This window comes from Vigna angularis, chromosome 2 (assembly GCF_016808095.1).
Source record: "Vigna angularis cultivar LongXiaoDou No.4 chromosome 2, ASM1680809v1, whole genome shotgun sequence".
Classification (NCBI taxonomy): Eukaryota; Viridiplantae; Streptophyta; class Magnoliopsida; order Fabales; family Fabaceae; genus Vigna; species Vigna angularis.
Genome location: NC_068971.1, coordinates 36,906,665 through 36,925,049, shown reverse-complemented (window position 1 = coordinate 36,925,049; position 18,385 = coordinate 36,906,665). Strand labels below are relative to the sequence as shown.

At 37.1% G+C, this 18,385-nt stretch overlaps 2 protein-coding genes across 4 annotated transcripts; one reads left to right on the top strand and one right to left on the bottom strand.

The window, feature by feature from the left end:
* Positions 1–1,215: 1,215 nt before the first annotated feature.
* Positions 1,216–16,506, bottom strand: LOC108329380 (protein ARV 2). 3 transcript variants are annotated; one of them, XM_017563553.2, is made up of 10 exons: positions 16,380–16,506; positions 15,806–15,969; positions 15,646–15,693; positions 15,011–15,100; positions 14,324–14,369; positions 14,119–14,201; positions 13,929–14,023; positions 2,273–2,339; positions 2,084–2,159; positions 1,216–1,489 (listed from the first exon to the last, which is right to left on the bottom strand). In XM_017563553.2, the coding sequence occupies exons 2-10, from the start codon at positions 15,890–15,892 to the stop codon at positions 1,335–1,337; spliced, it is 747 nt and encodes a 248-aa protein (XP_017419042.1). In that variant the 5' UTR covers positions 15,893–15,969; positions 16,380–16,506; the 3' UTR covers positions 1,216–1,334. The 3 variants fall into 3 exon arrangements, with proteins under 3 accessions (XP_017419042.1, XP_017419043.1, XP_052728408.1); XM_017563554.2 differs by lacking the exon at positions 16,380–16,506 and adding an exon at positions 16,243–16,350; XM_052872448.1 differs by lacking the exons at positions 1,216–1,489; positions 13,929–14,023; positions 14,119–14,201; ... (3 more) ...; positions 15,806–15,969; positions 16,380–16,506 and having other exon boundaries at positions 2,273–6,576.
* LOC128195228 (NAD(P)H-quinone oxidoreductase chain 4, chloroplastic) lies at positions 6,561–7,975 on the top strand. The gene has a single exon (XM_052872449.1). It carries the CDS (start codon positions 6,692–6,694, stop codon positions 7,835–7,837), a length of 1,146 nt encoding a protein of 381 aa, XP_052728409.1. The 5' UTR covers positions 6,561–6,691; the 3' UTR covers positions 7,838–7,975.
* Positions 16,507–18,385: the final 1,879 nt, after the last annotated feature.

Here is an 18,385-nt window from a genome sequence, read left to right as displayed (position 1 = left end):
TATTTTGAAAATATATTTTCCTCCTGGTTTAAAATTTATTGAAAATTATATATTTTGGTTATATTGCCAGCAACATCACTTATTTAATTTTTTCAATAAATTTTTACCTTGGATTATATTTGAAACAAAGTGTTCTATAATGTTTAATGTATTATTGAGGCTTATTGATTGTCAGTCGTTGTATGTGTTACTTTTGTTACGTGAATATAGGGTTTACAAACAATTATGAGATTAGATTCTTGTTTCTTAGGGCATCAACAAGGTTGTTTCATTTGCAAATTACTGAAATTAGTTGTGATATTCATTCACCAGAAAACAAAGCCCTCCTTTTTATCCTTAAATTTATAAGTGCTGGTCATTTTAATTATTAACTGTAATATTATTGTTTTAAAGGGAGGTACAATCTCCAGAACAAAAATATAAGGTTTTCCCCCCCTTTGTATAAGAAACGGCTGGTTGCTTCAATCAAAGCTGAAAAGGAGTGAAATTGGATTATATTTATTTCTTGGGAAAATAATGAAAAGCATTCAAATTACTCATTATTTTTCAAAGATTTGACAGTTCAACATATCAATATTGAAATCTAAATTATCCTCACCTTATAATAACACAAGAAAATCATTCACATGAAAATAATAAGTTGTGTGAATGCAAATGAAAAGTCTTGACATAAGAACGTTTTCCACATTATTTCTAAATTTTGGAAAAGTCACTAGACGTAAAAATATTAACAAATTTTTAATCTAAACTGAAGTTTTGAAGGACCATTTTAAGAATAATTTTTTTAAAGGCTGACATGTAATAAATTTGAAATAAAACTAAAATAAATTTTCTGTACATTTTTAATTGATTAACAAAGTTTATTTTTAAACAGTTATAGTTACAAATCTTTAACCATTTTTTAAATCTCGTCCTTTTTAAAACTGTCTTTTTTGTTAAACAATACACTATTTAATTGAAAATTTGAAGCAAATAATATGCAAAATAATTGAGATGCTTTATTAAAATAACTCATGCCATAATTAAGAAGAGGATAGAATTTTATTAAGTACAGTAAGTAAACATGAAAAAAGATAAGGCGCTCAAAATGTTATGCCAAGTGATGTTTGGGGAAAAAGGCTATAGGTTAAGATCATGTTTATTAATATTGTATTCAAGACATGGATGTTCATTACGCGGCTCGAAAAACTAAATTTGTGAAGCATAATAACAGCGTTCAGAAGCACACTAGAATTTTAAGAAATATAAGAATGGCAAGGAACATATATACAGGTCAGAAATACTTGCTACGAAATTTTACTTCTTATACATTAAGATGAGAATGCAAAATTAAATCATGCTGATTTCAAGAATGAGCTTGAAATTTGACTCCAGCCTTGCCTTAATTGCCCCAATAACATGAGCTCCAATATCTGAGTGACCAAAAACTTTATAGCATATGCAAAGAAGCAGGTCCAAACACAACGACTCATAGTTGACTCAGTCATCACTAGTTGACAAGAAAAACTTCATCAGTGCTCAATAAAAAGCATTAAGATCGTATGTGAAATACAAGCACTAGTTGAACAAACGCAGTTTTGAAGTAGACATATGTTCAGATCATAAAACGAGGGAAAGAAAATTACTTATTTGCATCATATAACTTAAGCAATTAATGCCACAAAAGGAAATCAATTGACTGTACAACAGTTGGATTGTCAATCCAAGTGATATAATCAAATACCATGTCAGGTAAAACACTCAAAAAATAATACTTTCCTTATATCTTTATTTCATTTAGCAACTTAATTCTCGTATGAGAGACACGTAGTCTTTTTATTACTACCACTGGCTACTCAAACAAAACATAAATGTACCTACTACTGTGTGAAATAACCTAAGCAGAAAAATGGCTTATATAAAAGTTGGGGATGAAATATACAATATCGATGGATCAAGGATTCATAGATGATACTGAGTTTTATATGAATCCAACAACTGCTTATGAAAAATATGATTTGAGGCAACAAACAGTCGTCCAATGCTTGCATAAATGAGTATAATTAAGATTTTTCCAAGGATTCAGCAACAGTTTAGCGCTAACCTTTCAATGCAACAGCATTCGATGATAAACAGAATAATTCGATGATGACGATCACTGAAGATGGAAACTCCCAGACCTATTAAAGTTAAACATGTATTGCATTTAACATCATAGACATTAGAAGCCACAGGAAACGATCAACAATAAAACTAAAAGGACCAACTTAGATTTCCTCATTGCAAATATTACCATCATGGCGACAAGAAAAATCTTGAAGTAACTTGAAATCATTAGTATAAGCAAAAGGTCAATGCCCCTGCATACATGGATAATTTAAGCTGAAGTGATCATGATGGTCCAGAAACACCAAACTGACACAATAGAATTATAGAAATTTAACAGAAAAAAAAAAACAAAACTAATGCTTCCATAACAATACAACGAGAAAAAAAGTGTCCCAAAATCTATCATGCATTATATATTCTCATCCCATTAATTACAAGGTTTAAAAGTTGCAACTTATTGCTTATCATTAGGTCTATCGACCTACGGCTGCCATCTTGGGCATTAGTACAGAATGCTAGTCCATTACAAGTCAGTTACAAAGCAGTAAAGCAACAACTGTCCTAAGGCTAATTCAGCTGTAACCTACGTAGCACAAATTCTGGCATAAACACTGAACACGACGCAGACTCTTCAACACGTGTAGTCTCCAAAATGTAGGACACAAATCTATATATTAAATGATTATGAATAATTTAATTTAATAACCAATACCTATATTGATAGAATCCTCCACAACGAACCTAATCAATACTCCAAACTCACACCAAAAACACCAGGTAATGAAGAAAGATCTCTTTTATTCACAAAAGAATATCTCTATACAATGAACAATAGAGGCCTAACCCTCTCCCCAGGACAGAACCTGTTTAACAAACAATTAACCAAAAGTCCCCCCTCCTACACTAACTCTCCTATTTATAATGGTTTCCCTCCTCACTTAACTGCTAAAGGCAGTTAAGTGCCAGACCGTTAGTTAGTTAATCGCATCAGTTGTGCCTCTTCCTTCTCTCGTACACTATCCACTTCCCCTTATTCCTTTCAGGTCTATCAATACCCTCCGCCTGAAATTCAACCTTGTCCCCAAGGTTGAAGTCAGGATATTGTTCTCTGATAGTTGCCTCATCCTCCCAAGTTGCCCCATCCGAACCTCCTTCCTGCCACTCAATCAGCAATTGTGGCACTGTCTTCTTTCCCTGTTGAGCTTGCCTTCTCCCCAAAACTCCCACTGGCCAGAAAGACGGCCCTTCTGCTTGCAATTCTCGCGGTAATTCCTTTTCTACCCTTCGCTCCCCTATAGCCTTTTTTAATTGGGATACGTGAAAAACGGGATGGATCCGCGCTGTATCTGGTAACTGCAACTTGTAAGCTACCTCCCCTACTCTCTGACTGATCTGGAACGGCCCAAAGTACCTCGCCGACAATTTTGGGTGCAGCCTAGTTGGCATTGAAGTCTGCCTATGGGGTCTTATCCTTAGATAAACCCAATCTCCCACTTCAAAATTCGTTGGTTTCCTTTTCTTGTTCGCTTGCCTTATCATCTGTTCTTGTGCCTTCTCCAAATGAAATTTCAACTGTCTCAAAGCCTCATCACGGGTCAAAAGCTCTTGACTCACTGCCTCAACTAAAGTTTCTCCCGGAATGTATCTATGCAACGAGGGAGGTTGCCTCCCATAGACTGTCTCAAATGGGGTGCACTTTATAGCTCCTTGATAGTTGGTATTATACCAATACTCAGCCCAAGGTAAGACCGCCATCCATCCTGCTGGTTGCTCCGAACAAAAACATCGGAGGTATCCTTCTAGCACCCTGTTCACGACTTCAGTTTGGCCGTCCGTCTCGGGATGGTAAGCCGTACTCATTTTCAGCTTCGTCCCCAATCCCTTAAAGAGTTCTTTCCAAAAAAGACTAAGAAACAAGGGGTCTCGGTCACTTACCACCGACTGAGGAATCCCATGTAACCGAACAATCTCCCGCGTGAAAACCTCAGCAACCGTTCGGGCTGTGTAAGGATGTTTTAAGGGCAGAAAATGGGCGTACTTACTCAAACGATCCACCACAACTAATATCGCATCATGCCCTCTGGATTTGGGTAGCCTTACAATGAAATCTAAGCTCAAATCTTCCCACACCGCGTTTGGAATCGGCAATGGCTGCAATAACCCCTGAGGAGAAGAAGACAGATATTTGTGTTGCTGACATACACTACATCGTGCTACGAACTCGGTCACGTCTTTCTTTATCCCCCTCCAAAATAGGGATTGAGCGATTCTCCGGTAGGTTCGATAAACTCCGGAATGGCCTCCTGCCTGCGTTACGTGAAATTCTGCTATTAATGTGGCAATCCACGAAGATTTGGCTGACAACACCAGCCGGCCCTTGTAATGAAGCCTTTCATTCTCCAGAGAATACGCAGGATGGGTGTTCGGGTCTGCTTTGATTTCTTCCACCACTTTCTGCAAAATCGGATCCGCTGCCACTTCCCTGGTTACTTCTTCAAAATCTTGCCAGTACGGTCTAGCCACCACCCTGAGTTCCCCCTCCTCCGTGCCTTCCTCTTCTTTTTTTCTCGACAAAGCATCAGCTACCTGATTCAACGTACCCGCCTTATATACGATCTCAAAATCGTACCCCATCAGCTTTGCAATCCAATTTTGTTGGTTTTGGGTAGTGATGCGCTGTTCAAGCAAGTGTCTTAGACTTTTCTGATCGGTGTGAACCACAAATCGCTGACCCAGAAGATATGGCCTCCAGTGTTGAATGGCCATCACCAGCGCCATTAATTCCTTCTCGTAAATTGACTTACTTAGCGTCCTCTCCGACAACGCCTTGCTGAAGTAGGCGATAGGTTTCTTATTCTGCATCAGCACCGCTCCGACTCCTCGACCAGATGCATCACATTCAATATGGAACGGCTGCCGAAAATCTGGCAAGGATAACACGGGCGCCGTCGTCATTGCTTCCTTCAGATTTTCCCATGCCTCCTCTGCCTTATCGTTCCAAACGAATCCCCCTTTTTTTAACAACTCCGTTAACGGTTTGGCGATCTTGCCGTAGTCTTTTACGAACTTCCGGTAATACCCCATTAGCCCCAAGAACCCTCTCAGCCCCTTCAGAGTTTTCGGTCTCTCCCACTCCTTTACTGCCGATACCTTTTCCGCATCCATTTCGACCCCTTTTTGCGAAATCACATGGCCCAAGTACCTTACTTTAGTCTACCCAAACTCACACTTCCCCTTATTTGCCACCCAGCCATCACGCTCCAGGACGGACAACACCGTCTCCACATGCTTCAGATGCTCCCCCCATGATCGGCTGTAAACTAAGATATCGTCGAAAAAGACGAGGACGAACCTTCTCAAAAAGGGTTGGAAGAGACTGTTCATCGAACTTTGAAAAGTCGTGCATTTTATATGTTTCGAATTTATTTACTTGTTTTTGAAGGATATTTAGACGTTCATTTTTTGAATTTTAATGGAAAAAAAAATAGTTCATTCTATTCAATATCTTTATGGGGGAAGAAACAAGTAAAACTTAAAAGAAAAAACGAAATTTTTTTATTAGTTTTACTAAGAATCAAAAAGAATGAAATCACTTCTTTTTTTATCCGGAAGAGATATCTACATCGCGTTAATCAAAATATAAAAAATATAAAACATCTTGTTTTTGGTATTATTCATTTTGGCACTAAAAAAACTGCTTGTTTATATCCTAATGAATCTAACAATACTATGCGATTTTCTATAAACCTATTTTTAGTAGCAAAATTCTTATAAATCATTGATTCATCTGGTATATAATATAGATATATATATATCCTATATAGAATTGGTTTACCCATTTACTAGATTGAAATTGTTGAATTTTTGATGTTCAAGGATTATGATCCAATGTCACATTCAGTAAAGATTTATGATACATGTATAGGATGTACTCAATGTGTACGAGCCTGCCCAACAGATGTATTAGAAATGATACCTTGGGACGGATGTAAAGCTAAACAAATTGCTTCTGCCCCAAGAACAGAGGACTGTGTTGGTTGTAAGAGGTGTGAATCCGCCTATCCGACGGATTTCTTAAGTGTTAGAGTTTATTTATGGCATGAAACAACTCGAAGCATGGGTCTAACTTATTGATACGTTTCAAAAAGAACCGCATACAAGTACTTTTTTTTTACTGGCAAAAATCCGGGCTCAAAATAAAAAAATATTTTGAGCCCGGGTTTTTGTAGTCTAAGTATATCTTATTTTTATCACGAATTATTTTCCTTGGTTAACAACAATTGTAGTTTTGCCAATAGTCGGAGGTTCTTTAATTGTCTTATTTCCCCATAAAGGAAATAAGACAATTAAATGGTATACTTATTGTATATGTTTCATAGATCTCCTTCTAATAACCTATGTATTTTGTTATCACTTCGAATTGGATGATCCACTAATCCAATTGACAGAAAATTATAAATGGATCCATTTTTTTGACTTTTACTGGAGATTCGGAATAGATGGACTCTCTCTAGGACCTCTTTTATTAACGGGATTTATCACTACGTTAGCTACGTTATCAGCTCAACCAGTTACTCGAGAATCTAAATTATTCTATTTTCTGATGTTAGCAATGTATAGTGGTCAACTAGGAACATTTTCTTCTCAAGACATTTTACTTTTTTTCATCATGTGGGAATTAGAATTAATTCCCGTTTATCTACTTTTATCTATGTGGGGTGGAAAAAAACGTTTGTATTCAGCTACAAAGTTTATTTTGTACACTGCGGGAAGTTCTGTTTTTTTATTACTGGGAATTCTGGGTATGAGTTTCTATAGTTCTAATGAACCAACATTAAATTTTGAATCATTAACTAGTCAATCATATCCCGTGGCACTGGAAATAATCTTCTATATGGGATTTCTTATTGCTTTTGCTGTCAAATCACCAATTATACCCTTACATACATGGTTACCTGATACCCATGGAGAGGCGCATTACAGCACTTGTATGCTTTTAGCCGGAATATTATTAAAAATGGGAGCATATGGGTTGGTTCGAATTAATATGGAGTTATTATCTCGCGCTCATTCTATATTTTGTCCATGGTTAATGCTATTAGGTTCCATTCAAATAATCTATGCAGCTTCAACATCTCTTGGTCAACGCAATATAAAAAAAAGAATAGCTTATTCCTCGGTATCTCATATGGGTTTCTTAATTTTAGGAATTGGTTCTATAAGCGAGACAGGGCTGAATGGGGCTATTTTACAAATAATCTCTCACGGATTTATTGGTGCTGCCCTTTTTTTCTTGGCGGGAACTAGTTATGATAGACTATGTCTTCTTTATCTCGACGAAATGGGTGGAATGGCTATCCCAATGCCAAAAATATTCACGATTTTCACTATCTTATCGATGGCTTCTCTTGCATTACCGGGCATGAGCGGTTTTGTTGCAGAATTGATAGTATTATTGGGAATAATTACCAATCAAAAATATCTTTTCATCACAAAAATACTCGTAACTTTTGTAACCGCAATTGGAATGATATTAACTCCTATTTATTTATTATCTATCTTACGTCAAATGTTCTATGGATACAAGCTTTTTAATACACCAAATTCTTATTTGTTTGATTCGGGGCCACGAGAATTATTTATTTCAATTTCTATCCTTATACCCGTAATAAGTATTGGCATTTATCCAGATTTTATTTTTTCATTTTCGGCTGACAAGGTTGAAACTATTCTCTCTAATTTTTTATAGATATTTTTCGGGAATAAATGAAAAAGAAAAAATAGAAATAAATCCGATGCACAATAAAAAAAAATGGATTTCTTTTTTTCTTTTCTTAATTACATAAAAATGAATTTGAATTCTAATTCAATATGTTTGTTGTTTGTGAGAACCCCTTGAATCAATATTACATTACTTGATTCAACGGGGTCTTAATCATTTTATTGGGAGTTTTTTTTCTTATTCTATCAAATGTTCCCAATATTTGTGAATTTTTTTTTAATTAATTAGATGTAAATGAACCATAACTATGTAGTCCTAGTCCTAAAAGATTTATCCCTAAATAACATATCCAAATTATAAGAAAACCCGTGGAGGCCGTTAGTGAGTCCGAAGGGCATCACCACAAATTCGTAGTGCCCTTGATGCGTCCGGAATGTTGTCTTCTCTATATCCCCCTTGTCCATGCGAATTTGGTGATATCCCGCTCTCAAATCTATCTTTGAAAAGTAACACGCTCCTTTCAGCTCATCCAACAATTCTTCAATCACGGGAATCGGAAATTTGTCCGGTACGGTGGCCCGATTGAGCGCCCTGTAGTCGACGCAAAACCGCCAGCTCCCGTCCTTCTTCTTTACCAAAATGACTGGGCTCGAATACGGGTTGTGGCTCGGCCGGATCACCCCAGTTCGAAGCATTTCCGCAACTTGCCGTTCGATCTCACCCTTCATGACATGCGGATACCGATAAGGCCGGACGTTCACTGGGTCCATTCCCTCCTTCAGCTTTATCTGGTGCACCCTCTCTCTTTCAGGTGGAAGACTAGTGGGCTCTGCGAACACCTTGTGATACCGGCCCAATAATTCTCCCAGTTCCTCCCTCTGTCCTTCAAAAAGGTCCTTACCATTCTGATTCACGTTCTGGGCCTCCAGCAAGCCCAACTCCCAAATCAGTAAGCAGACTTCCACGTCATCTACTTTTGATAAAGTTCTGGGTCCCACAATCTTTCTTTCTAATGTGGGGTCACCTTTAATGGTGATCTCCTCTTCTCCCTGTCGGTAAATCATGCTTAAGGTTCCCCAGTCCACCGTCACCTTCCCCAATTTCCTCAACCAGTCTATCCCCAGAATTAACTCTACCCCTCCCAACTCGAACAAATAAAACCGTTCAACGATATCAGCTTCTCCGACCTTTACGGCCACCTGTTCACAACACCCCCTAATCTTCTTCCGTTGACCATCCCCCAAGCACACGAGATACGGCTGGGTATCCTCCACCTTAAACCCCAGCTCCTCCACTACTCTGCGACTAATGAAATTGTGGCTCGCGCCACTGTCGATCAGCACCAAGACCTCTCGCTGACCTATCCGCCCCCACAACTTCATCGTTTTGGGGGACGACAACCCCCCTGCTGACAAAGCCGACAGTTCCATTTGAGCGATGTTCACTTCTGTTTCCGTCTCGCCGCTGTCTTCCTCCTCCTCATCCACCACGATCAACATGCGAAGTCCCCGTTCCGGGCACCGATGACCCGGACCAAACGGCCCTCCGCAGCGGAAACATTTGCCCTCCTCTCTCCTTTTCAAGTACTCCGCATACGGTAGGTTTCGCGGGCCTCGATCTCTCCCGTCACCGGTGGTTCTGGCAACGCCTCCTCCTTGGGTCGTCTCCCTCTTAACCAACCCGACACTCTCGATGGTTCCCCCTCGATTCTGCGTTTCTCTCGGTGGGTCCACCCGCGCGACTGTTCCCGCCGACCGCCCCCACGAACTTAGATTTTTGTACCCCGATCCTCCTCCCGTCTTCAACGGCGCACAAAATTTTTCAACGTCCCTCGCGACCCGCATCGCAGTCATAAGGTCTGGCGGATCATGCGGTCTCACCTGGTCGCTCACCTCTTCCCTGAGACCCGCCATAAAATAACCCAGGATTTGCTCCTCTGGAATTTGAGTCGTCTGACCCACTAACACCTCAAAATCCCTGGCGTAGTCTTCCACCGGCCCCGTCTGTCTGATTGCCGATAGCTTCTCATAGACGGTTCCCCGAGTTCCTCCTCCGAAGCGAATTACCAATGCTCTTTTCAACCCCTCCCACGAGTAGTTCTTAGTCTTCTCCCGCCAGAATCGGAACCAGCTTCCGGCGTACCCTTCCATGCTGATAAACGCCAGTTGCATCCTCTCCTCTTCTTCCACTTTTTGTACCTCGAAAAACTTTTCCGCCCGACTCATCCAATTCCAGGGTTCGCCACCTTCAAACACGGGCAAGTTCACCCGCTTCCGCCAATTGATCATCGCCCCCGTACGTTCTGCTCCGGTTTGGCCCCCATCGTCTCCTGATCCTCCGGCGTTATCATTGACAGACGATTCACTCCCATCCCGTCGCACCCCTCTATTGTCGGTCTTGCGGTCTTTCAAGATCGTCAAAATCGCTTGGATATCTTGGCGCATCATCTCACAGTTTTGCCTCAGCGTCCCGGTTTCATGCCGCAGGTACACCGTTTCCGCTTTCGTTTCTGCCAACGCCACCTCCACCGCTTCCATCTGTTCCGCAACCGTCACCACTCTTCCCTCCATCACGTTTGGCTATCAATGGATCCGGCAGGTCGGACCAATTTGATAGAATCCTCCACAACGAACCTAATCAATACTCCAAACTCACACCAAAAACACCAGGTAATGAAGAAAGATCTCTTTTATTCACAAAAGAATATCTCTATACAATGAACAATAGAGGCCTAACGCTCTCCCCAGGACAGAACCTGTTTAACAAACAATTAACCAAAAGTCCCCCCTCCTACACTAACTCTCCTATTTATAATGGTTTCCCTCCTCACTTAACTGCTAAAGGCAGTTAAGTGCCAGACCGTTAGTTAGTTAATCGCATCAGTTGTGCCTCTTCCTTCTCTCGTACACTATCCACTTCCCCTTATTCCTTTCAGGTCTATCATATATACTCAAAATAATCTATAAACAAGGTTAGTCAAATATAATAATCTAAACATACTACAAAAATGAATTTAATCCATCTATCTAATATGCAAAAAGTTAAAAGTGGTGATCATATAAGCTTTGTAACTTATTTCTATAATTATAATAGAAACTTATGCAATAAGTTTACAAGTTTATGGATTTTAGAAAATCATTGCATTTGTTCTTATTAACATTGTACTCGAATCATGTCAAAATTATGTAAGCAACAAAAAAATATCTTCCAAATTGGACACTTCACACGTGTTGTAGTAGTGTCATTTGTGTGTTGGTGTCCGATACTTGTCGAACATAGGACACATCATTTGTGAGGCATGTCTGAGTTTCCTATGAGTTGTAGTGGCTACATAAGCTAAATTTGTACTCATGTAAGTTAAAGCAATGGGTTTTTTCTCTTTACCAACTTAGTTAACTTTTCTAAATCTCTCTCTCAACCTTTAACAATTTATCATGTAAAAATATTTCTAAACTTATATTCATTGTTATAACTATAGAAATAAGGAATTCATTATAATCGAGAATATTGAACTAAGGAATTGATGGTATATAATAAAAAATTCTAGATTATATATGTATTATTAGGAACATTTTTATTTATTCCCATATCATATCTTTGTTATTAAAGAATGTAAAATCTCCCCAATTTATTATGTTGATTCCTTTTTCTCTTAATATAAATAAAGCGCCCCGTGTTGTCTCGAAAACACACTATTTCATCTCAGTGTTTGTCTTTCCTAGACTTTTTAATACAATATTAGAATTTATCCTAACGAGTTTTGTTGAGTCCATTGTATTACTCACTATTAGATAGCTACTGGACCACTCACAAATATCTAACTTTGCACTCAAGATGTTCATTCTTCAATGTGACGTTTGTTGAAAACCTCACATGTACTAAAGATATGATTAAATTATAATATATAAGTGGATACAAACTTAAGACTGGCTTGCATGGTTTGTGATTCAAGTCAGGTCGGGCTTCAAAAATAAAAGCCAAAATAAGCATAGCCAATTTGGCCCAATGGCCATATGGGCCAAGGCTGGGAAGGTCCATAGGCTAATAAACGGACCAATTTATTCTTTGATAGGTTCGGTGGAAAAGTCCATACTAGGAGAAATAAATAGAAGCAGTTATAACCTCCTACAGTTGTAACCTTGTAAAACAGACTATTATATATAGTTTGTGTTTAGGCTGTCATTTTTAGTTTTTGGAGTTTAGGAGGAAAGGGGTTTGGGAGAGTTAAGGTCCTCTCAGAAGACCTGTGTGTGCTGAGATATCTTGTGTTGTATTCCTGTCACATTGGCAGAACAACTATGTTCATAATAAAATCATTTAAGAACCTGTCATGTATCTTTCTTTAGCTACTGGCTGTCCTATCAATCGGTATTCAGAGCTTCCTTCTTGGCTCTGTGGTAGTTGTGTTGATCACGTATAGTTAACACCAAAATGGACTCCAAATTCGAAAGTCTAGATAGAAAGCATGATTCAAGAAAATAGACACGATAGACTAACAGCGGAAAATGAGCAACTAGAATGTCCTCAAAGAATGGAGAATTCGATCAGGGGATCATCGAGAGTAGTGGAAAAGAGCACCTACAATTCAACACCTGGGTCTAATAATACTGACTTTTCGGCCCAAAAGACTTTGAAAGAGATCAAGACAGATCAAGACAACAAAGTAAATGGAGGTTCAAGGTGGCACAAACTGGATATACCAATCTTTGCAGGGAAAGATGCTTTTGGCTGGACTAATAGATTGGACTGATATTTTCGTTTGAAAGTCTCCGAAGTTGAAAGAATGCAATCAGTGATGGTGGCTTTGGAGGGAAAAGCTTTAAATTGATTTCAATGGTGGGAATCTTGCAACCCATATCCCACTTGGGAATCTTTCAAGATAGCAGTGGTGCAACGTTCTCAGCCAGATATGTTTAGAAATCCTTTCGAAGTTTTGCTGGCGTTGGAACAAACAGGAAATGTAGAAGAACAATTCGAGCAATATGCAGGTTTGTTAAAAGGAATGGATCAAGATTATCTAATTGGGATATTCTTGAATGGGTTAAAGGATGAGATCAAGGCTGAAGTCAAGTTGTATAAACCTTCAAATTTGGCTGACCTGATGATGACAGCCCAAATGGTTGAGATAAAATTAAAGTTCTATCCAAAGGAAAGAGTTCAATGGAAAGTAAGGTTGTGATAGTATCCAAATCCAATTAGAAAACTAGGAGTTTCATTAGGGAAATTCTAAAATGGCTGCTACGGAAAAGGGGAGAGATGAAGTGGGAGGAATAAACAATTCAATGGGAAGAAACCAGGGTTCACAGCGAAGTAATGCAACACCAGAAAAGCCGGAGGGAATAAACTTTTCGAAGATTGATTGATGAAGAAATGCAAGACAAAATAAAAAAAGGTTACGTTTTAGATGTGATGAGAAGTACAACCCAAATCACATTTGCCGCAACAAACAATTTCACATGCTTCTAGTTACAGAAGCAACACCAGAAGTGCAGGAGGGGTGGCTGGAGGAAGTGAAATTAATGCAGCTGTCTATGTTCACCTAGGCTGGTATGACCACCAAGAAATCATGAAAGGTTTGGGGATGCATTGGTGAGGAACAAATTATTGTGATGATAGATTGTGGGGCTTCCAATAATTTTCTCTCCAAAGATTTGATGAAAAGATGTGGGCCGACATATGTAGATACTCCTACATATGTGGTGGAAGTAGGTGATGGGAGGAAACTGAAATGCCAAGGGAAATGCACAAGTTTGATGCTGAAAATTCAAGGATTGAAAATTTGTCAAGATCTCTTCAGCTTTGATATAGGGGTGGCAGATGTAGTTTTAGGCCTTCAATGGCTAGCTAGTCTAGTAACGCAAACATCACCATATAAGTCAATATTGTAAGATTGAGTGAAGCTTAAGTCCGCCTTCTAATACTAAAAATAGGCAAGACTCTAGAAGCAATTATCCTTATCATATCTTATATAAAAACACTTGTGATAGACTCGAGGGCAGTTTTGTTACTAAATTTTTCTTCTAATTGCTAAAATAACAAACATATTTTTACTTTTTTCTGTATTACTAATTGTCCTTTATTCATCACAAGGTATGGCAAATAAATAAAAAATATATACCTGGAGATGGTGATTGATACATGAAAAAATATCTTAATCATAATGAAGAAAGTTAAAAGAAACATAAAGTTCCCAAATAAAACATCCGCCAGCACCTGAAATTGAAAGCCACAACATTCATTATAATTGATATAAAAATCCAGACTAAGTAATTTGAGAAAAAGCGTTATTTTAATATAGATATCTGAACCTTCAAGCATATTGATACTAATGAAGAGAAACTCATCAATGAACCCGTTTTTCCCTTGCCACTTTCCAAGATCAAACATCTGTCTTCAACAAACAACGAAGTCCTCCTATGTGATACGTTTCGTAAAAGAAAACCAAAGGCTAGAATTTATGATATTATGCTGCGTAAGCAAGAAAAATAATGATGTCTACAAAAGAATGCATACGAGCTTCAAAGAGAAGAAAAACGATAGCCAATTTCCAGAGTAGTCCCTGCAAAGTCATGGAAAATATCGGCTTGTTAGTGTGGTAAGGTAAAAATTAACAGAGTATGGAGTACAAGTGAAAGAATAATGATGAATTGGATCTCAATATTCTGAGCATTACTCATGCCACATGTTAAAATGAATTTTATCAGCGTTTATTCTGTGAACGCTCAATTTAGAAAATGCTCTCTTACATAGAACCATGCATATTATTCAAGTTCTACCTGATTATAAGACAAAAAGAAATATCTTGTTTGCATTAATCAGGCCAAAATACAAGTAGCAACCGAAGCATATCAATTCATTTATTTGAATGTCCAAAATTTAATGAAGAGATATTCTTAATTTAAAGATTAGGCTTCTCCAAAAGTAACAATGTAGATCCCGTTGGAGATTCCAAATATAGTTCAAAACTAAAATGTTTCAAAATTACGACTGCATAATAAAGCAACATTAATGTCAGCAGCCATGCTAACTTGAATAATTTGATTGCCAATATGTTTAAAAAGATAATCACAATTGCAATATTCAGAACAACGAAATTAAATTTAGTGCTCATTAATATACATAGAAAACAACAAGACTCGTGCAATAACACAATTATAAACTAGGGTAGAGCTGAGGGATAATGGAGGAGGTCAACCATACCTGAAACTTCATTGTTTTTTGATTGATGACATTGTGGAGGAGATGTCTATAGGCCTTGGGCTTGTGAAGTATCAAATCTATTACCAGAATCTACAAAGGGGAAAGGAAACAGAGTCATCTCAAGACAAAAAACTAAGGGTCCGTTTGGCAAGAGGGCAAGAAATAGTGCAGATGTAAATAGAAGTGGATGAAAATAAGTGAGAATAAGGTGGATTTTAAGGGTGTTTTGTTTGAGAGAAATAGGAAAGAGACAAATAAAAAAAAAGTTTGTAAATCATTTCCAGAGAAAGACAATTCATTGTGACCATCATAAACAAAGAGAAAGAAAATAGATTATAGGCAGCTGAAAATGAACTGATTTTATAGTGTGAAAATCTATTGTAACCATATGAAAGTCCTTCCACGACAATCAATTGAGTTTGCTTTGAAACTGTTACTGTTGAATTTTCAAATAGTTGAGCAAAGAAATAAAAAGGTATTATTCTCCTTATTTCTACGCTGCCAAATGATGGAGATTTAAAATCTTCACATTTTTTATCTGTCCTCCCTGCCCTCGTCCCACCATTTCATCATACTAGACAGACTGTTAAGACGTTTCAACTCATAAACCAGTGGCATAAAGAGGTACTAGGCACCATGATTTCACATTCAATATATTCGTCTGCAACAGCCCTGCAATTCTCCTACGACACAAAAGGGTCTGAAAATCAGTTCATGAATTGGGTAATTCAAGATACAATAGAGTGAATAATCATGAATTTCATCTTATTTTTCAGTAAAAAGAAAAGGACTTACGCATTTCATCAAGCGTATATTGCCTGGAGAATACTGCAGGTAAAGCGTTTTGACAGAGCACCCGCACTGAATGCATTTGTAATCCATTGGTGATGAATTTATAGTTTAGATTCGATCAAAACAGCACCTTCATGACAGTCAGCATCCGGAAACACACCAAAGTTCTACAAACAGAGACAAAGGAACCTCAGGTGCCAAACCCGATAAGAAAATAAATAAAGAAAGAAAATACATTAAAATTTAAAAGTTAGGGTGACGCATGTTCTTTCAAGTAAGGTTAATCAAGTTGCAAATGAACTCAGCACAGCAAAAGAAAAAAAAATAACATGCACAAGGTAAAGAACACCAACACTATTGAAAAGCCAATACGATTATGATAAAAATATGAGGAATTGAAAAAATTAAAGGAAAAAAAAACTAAAATGAAAAGAAATTACAAGTAGATTTTATGATCTAGAATTGAAGGTGGAAGTCCTCTGAACTATCTACGGCAATGCAACCATTAAAAGGAAAATGGAGCACAATGCAAGATTTGTCCTTTAATCAAAAGAGACAACAAAGCTTACAAAATTACCTCAAATAAGCCTAAATCACTTCAAACTGTGTCACAGATGGCGAGGTGGAAGAAAAACAACCAACTACAGTGCAGTTCTGAACAGGCAAATTTGTTGGGCACAAGCAATTCCAAAGTATCTCCCCTGATTTTGAAAAAATGGATTGGGCCTTTTTGGGCTATTAATAATTTTAATAGTTTCTTTATCGGTGTTTGTTAACTTTACTCCCCTATTTGTAATTTTTTTCTATCATGATAGAAACATTTATTTAGTAAACAATACAAAACAAATTGTAATTTTTTCATGTAATAATTGGTGTGAGCGGTTGTGACATCGAATGACTTAAAAATATATATTTTTTCTTTGCTTAGTGAAAAGTCACATTCCCCAATAATGTAATGAAAATATATTTTTGTTGTGCTTTGAAAATGTCTAATGAGAAATAATAAATAGACACAACCATTTGAACAAATTCTACGTGTAAAGTTATAGTAATTTAATATTAAAAGGTTTTACAATAGATTTGTTATGAGTCTATGTTTATCAATCATTATAAGAGTATCTTCTGATCATTTTTATCATGTTTTTATGTATAGATAAAGCATTATGCGTGAATTTGATGTTTTGCATGTTTATGAATTTGCTTAGTATGTATGATTGTTTTAAATTGAATGATTGGTTCATTATTTTTGTGTTGGTTTGTGCTTGAGTTTGTGTGACTAGGATAACTTAAAATATGAACAATTAAGCAAATTGGTATGAGTTTTCATGTTTAAAACTATTTTGAATTAGTTCATCGAGAAAACAGTACCAATTTGAGCAACTAATTAGATCAAAGTTCACTTAGAATTGTAAAATCCATTTGTTGTCAATTGATATGGTGTTGAGCGGTATCATAATGACGTTAAGCGTTAGTTTGTGCTGCAGGCTTGGGAGCTCTAGAGCGTTGTGTAATATACTATATTGTTGAATACCACTTTTTGCAAATGCTTTGACACTGAGTGACAGCATGACACTACTAAGCACCATCTTTGCACTATAGGTCTGGAACATTTTAGCTCTATGATACTAATCACCATAAAGTGTCGTTGAGCGTAACTTTTTGCGAGAAGAATGGCGTTAAGCACCAAAATTGTCACTGAGCGTCAGAACTGTCACTGAGAGCCACTTTTTGAAAAAGGTTTGGTGTTGAATGCCACCTCTAAGCGCCAAATTGTATGTTGGATATATTTTCTTCTTTGGTGATTTAGAATAGATTTATAATGGACTTTATGTATGTTTATGATTATTATTATGTTTGATTAAAATGATGATATATATGGTTGTGGACATGTATTATGATGGTGTTGAAATAATTTCAAGGAGAAATTCTTTGTAGTAATGATTTTAGTGTATGCATTGACATATGGAAGGTTAGTAAAAAGGTATCTTGATATTCTATTAACCATTCAACTCATAGAAAATAATAGTCGAGGAGAGAGAATGGTAGAAGGTCCTAGCCACTGGACAATTTGGTCATAGATGTGAAAAGGACTAACCTTATAAGTAGTATGGTGATAACCCTTTTGCTTTTGACTCTACAAAGTATAAATATTAGTACAAGTGCACGCCTAGAATGAAGCCCAATGCTAAAGACATGTATCCAAATAATTGAATTTAGTGTCAATTGTTTGTGTTAATGTATATATATGATTTATTGTATTTTATACATGCACAATTTATAATTGATATAATTTAAATATTTTAGAATAATTCTTTTGGACACCAGCTTACCCTATTGTTTCTTTTGTGTTTTTTATGTTTTTTCTTTTTGTGTTTTGTTTGTTCTTGTGTGTTTCTTGTGTTTTGTTTGTTTATTTTGCGATTATCACTTTATTGATGTATACAGATAAAAGGTAAGTGTTGATGCATCTTTAGTAGAAGATGTTGATGTTATAGAATAGTCTTCTTTAGCGTTTAATAGTTATCCAATATAGGAGTTTTTAAAAGCTTTAAGTTATCCTTAGTTATTTTATCTATATTTATT

Coding starts and splice junctions, on each gene's coding strand:
- LOC108329380 (XM_052872448.1), bottom strand. CDS start 5,253: ATGGATGCGGAAAAGGTATCGGCAGTAAAGGAGTGGGAGAGACCGAAA.
- LOC128195228 (XM_052872449.1), top strand. CDS start 6,692: ATGTTAGCAATGTATAGTGGTCAACTAGGAACATTTTCTTCTCAAGAC.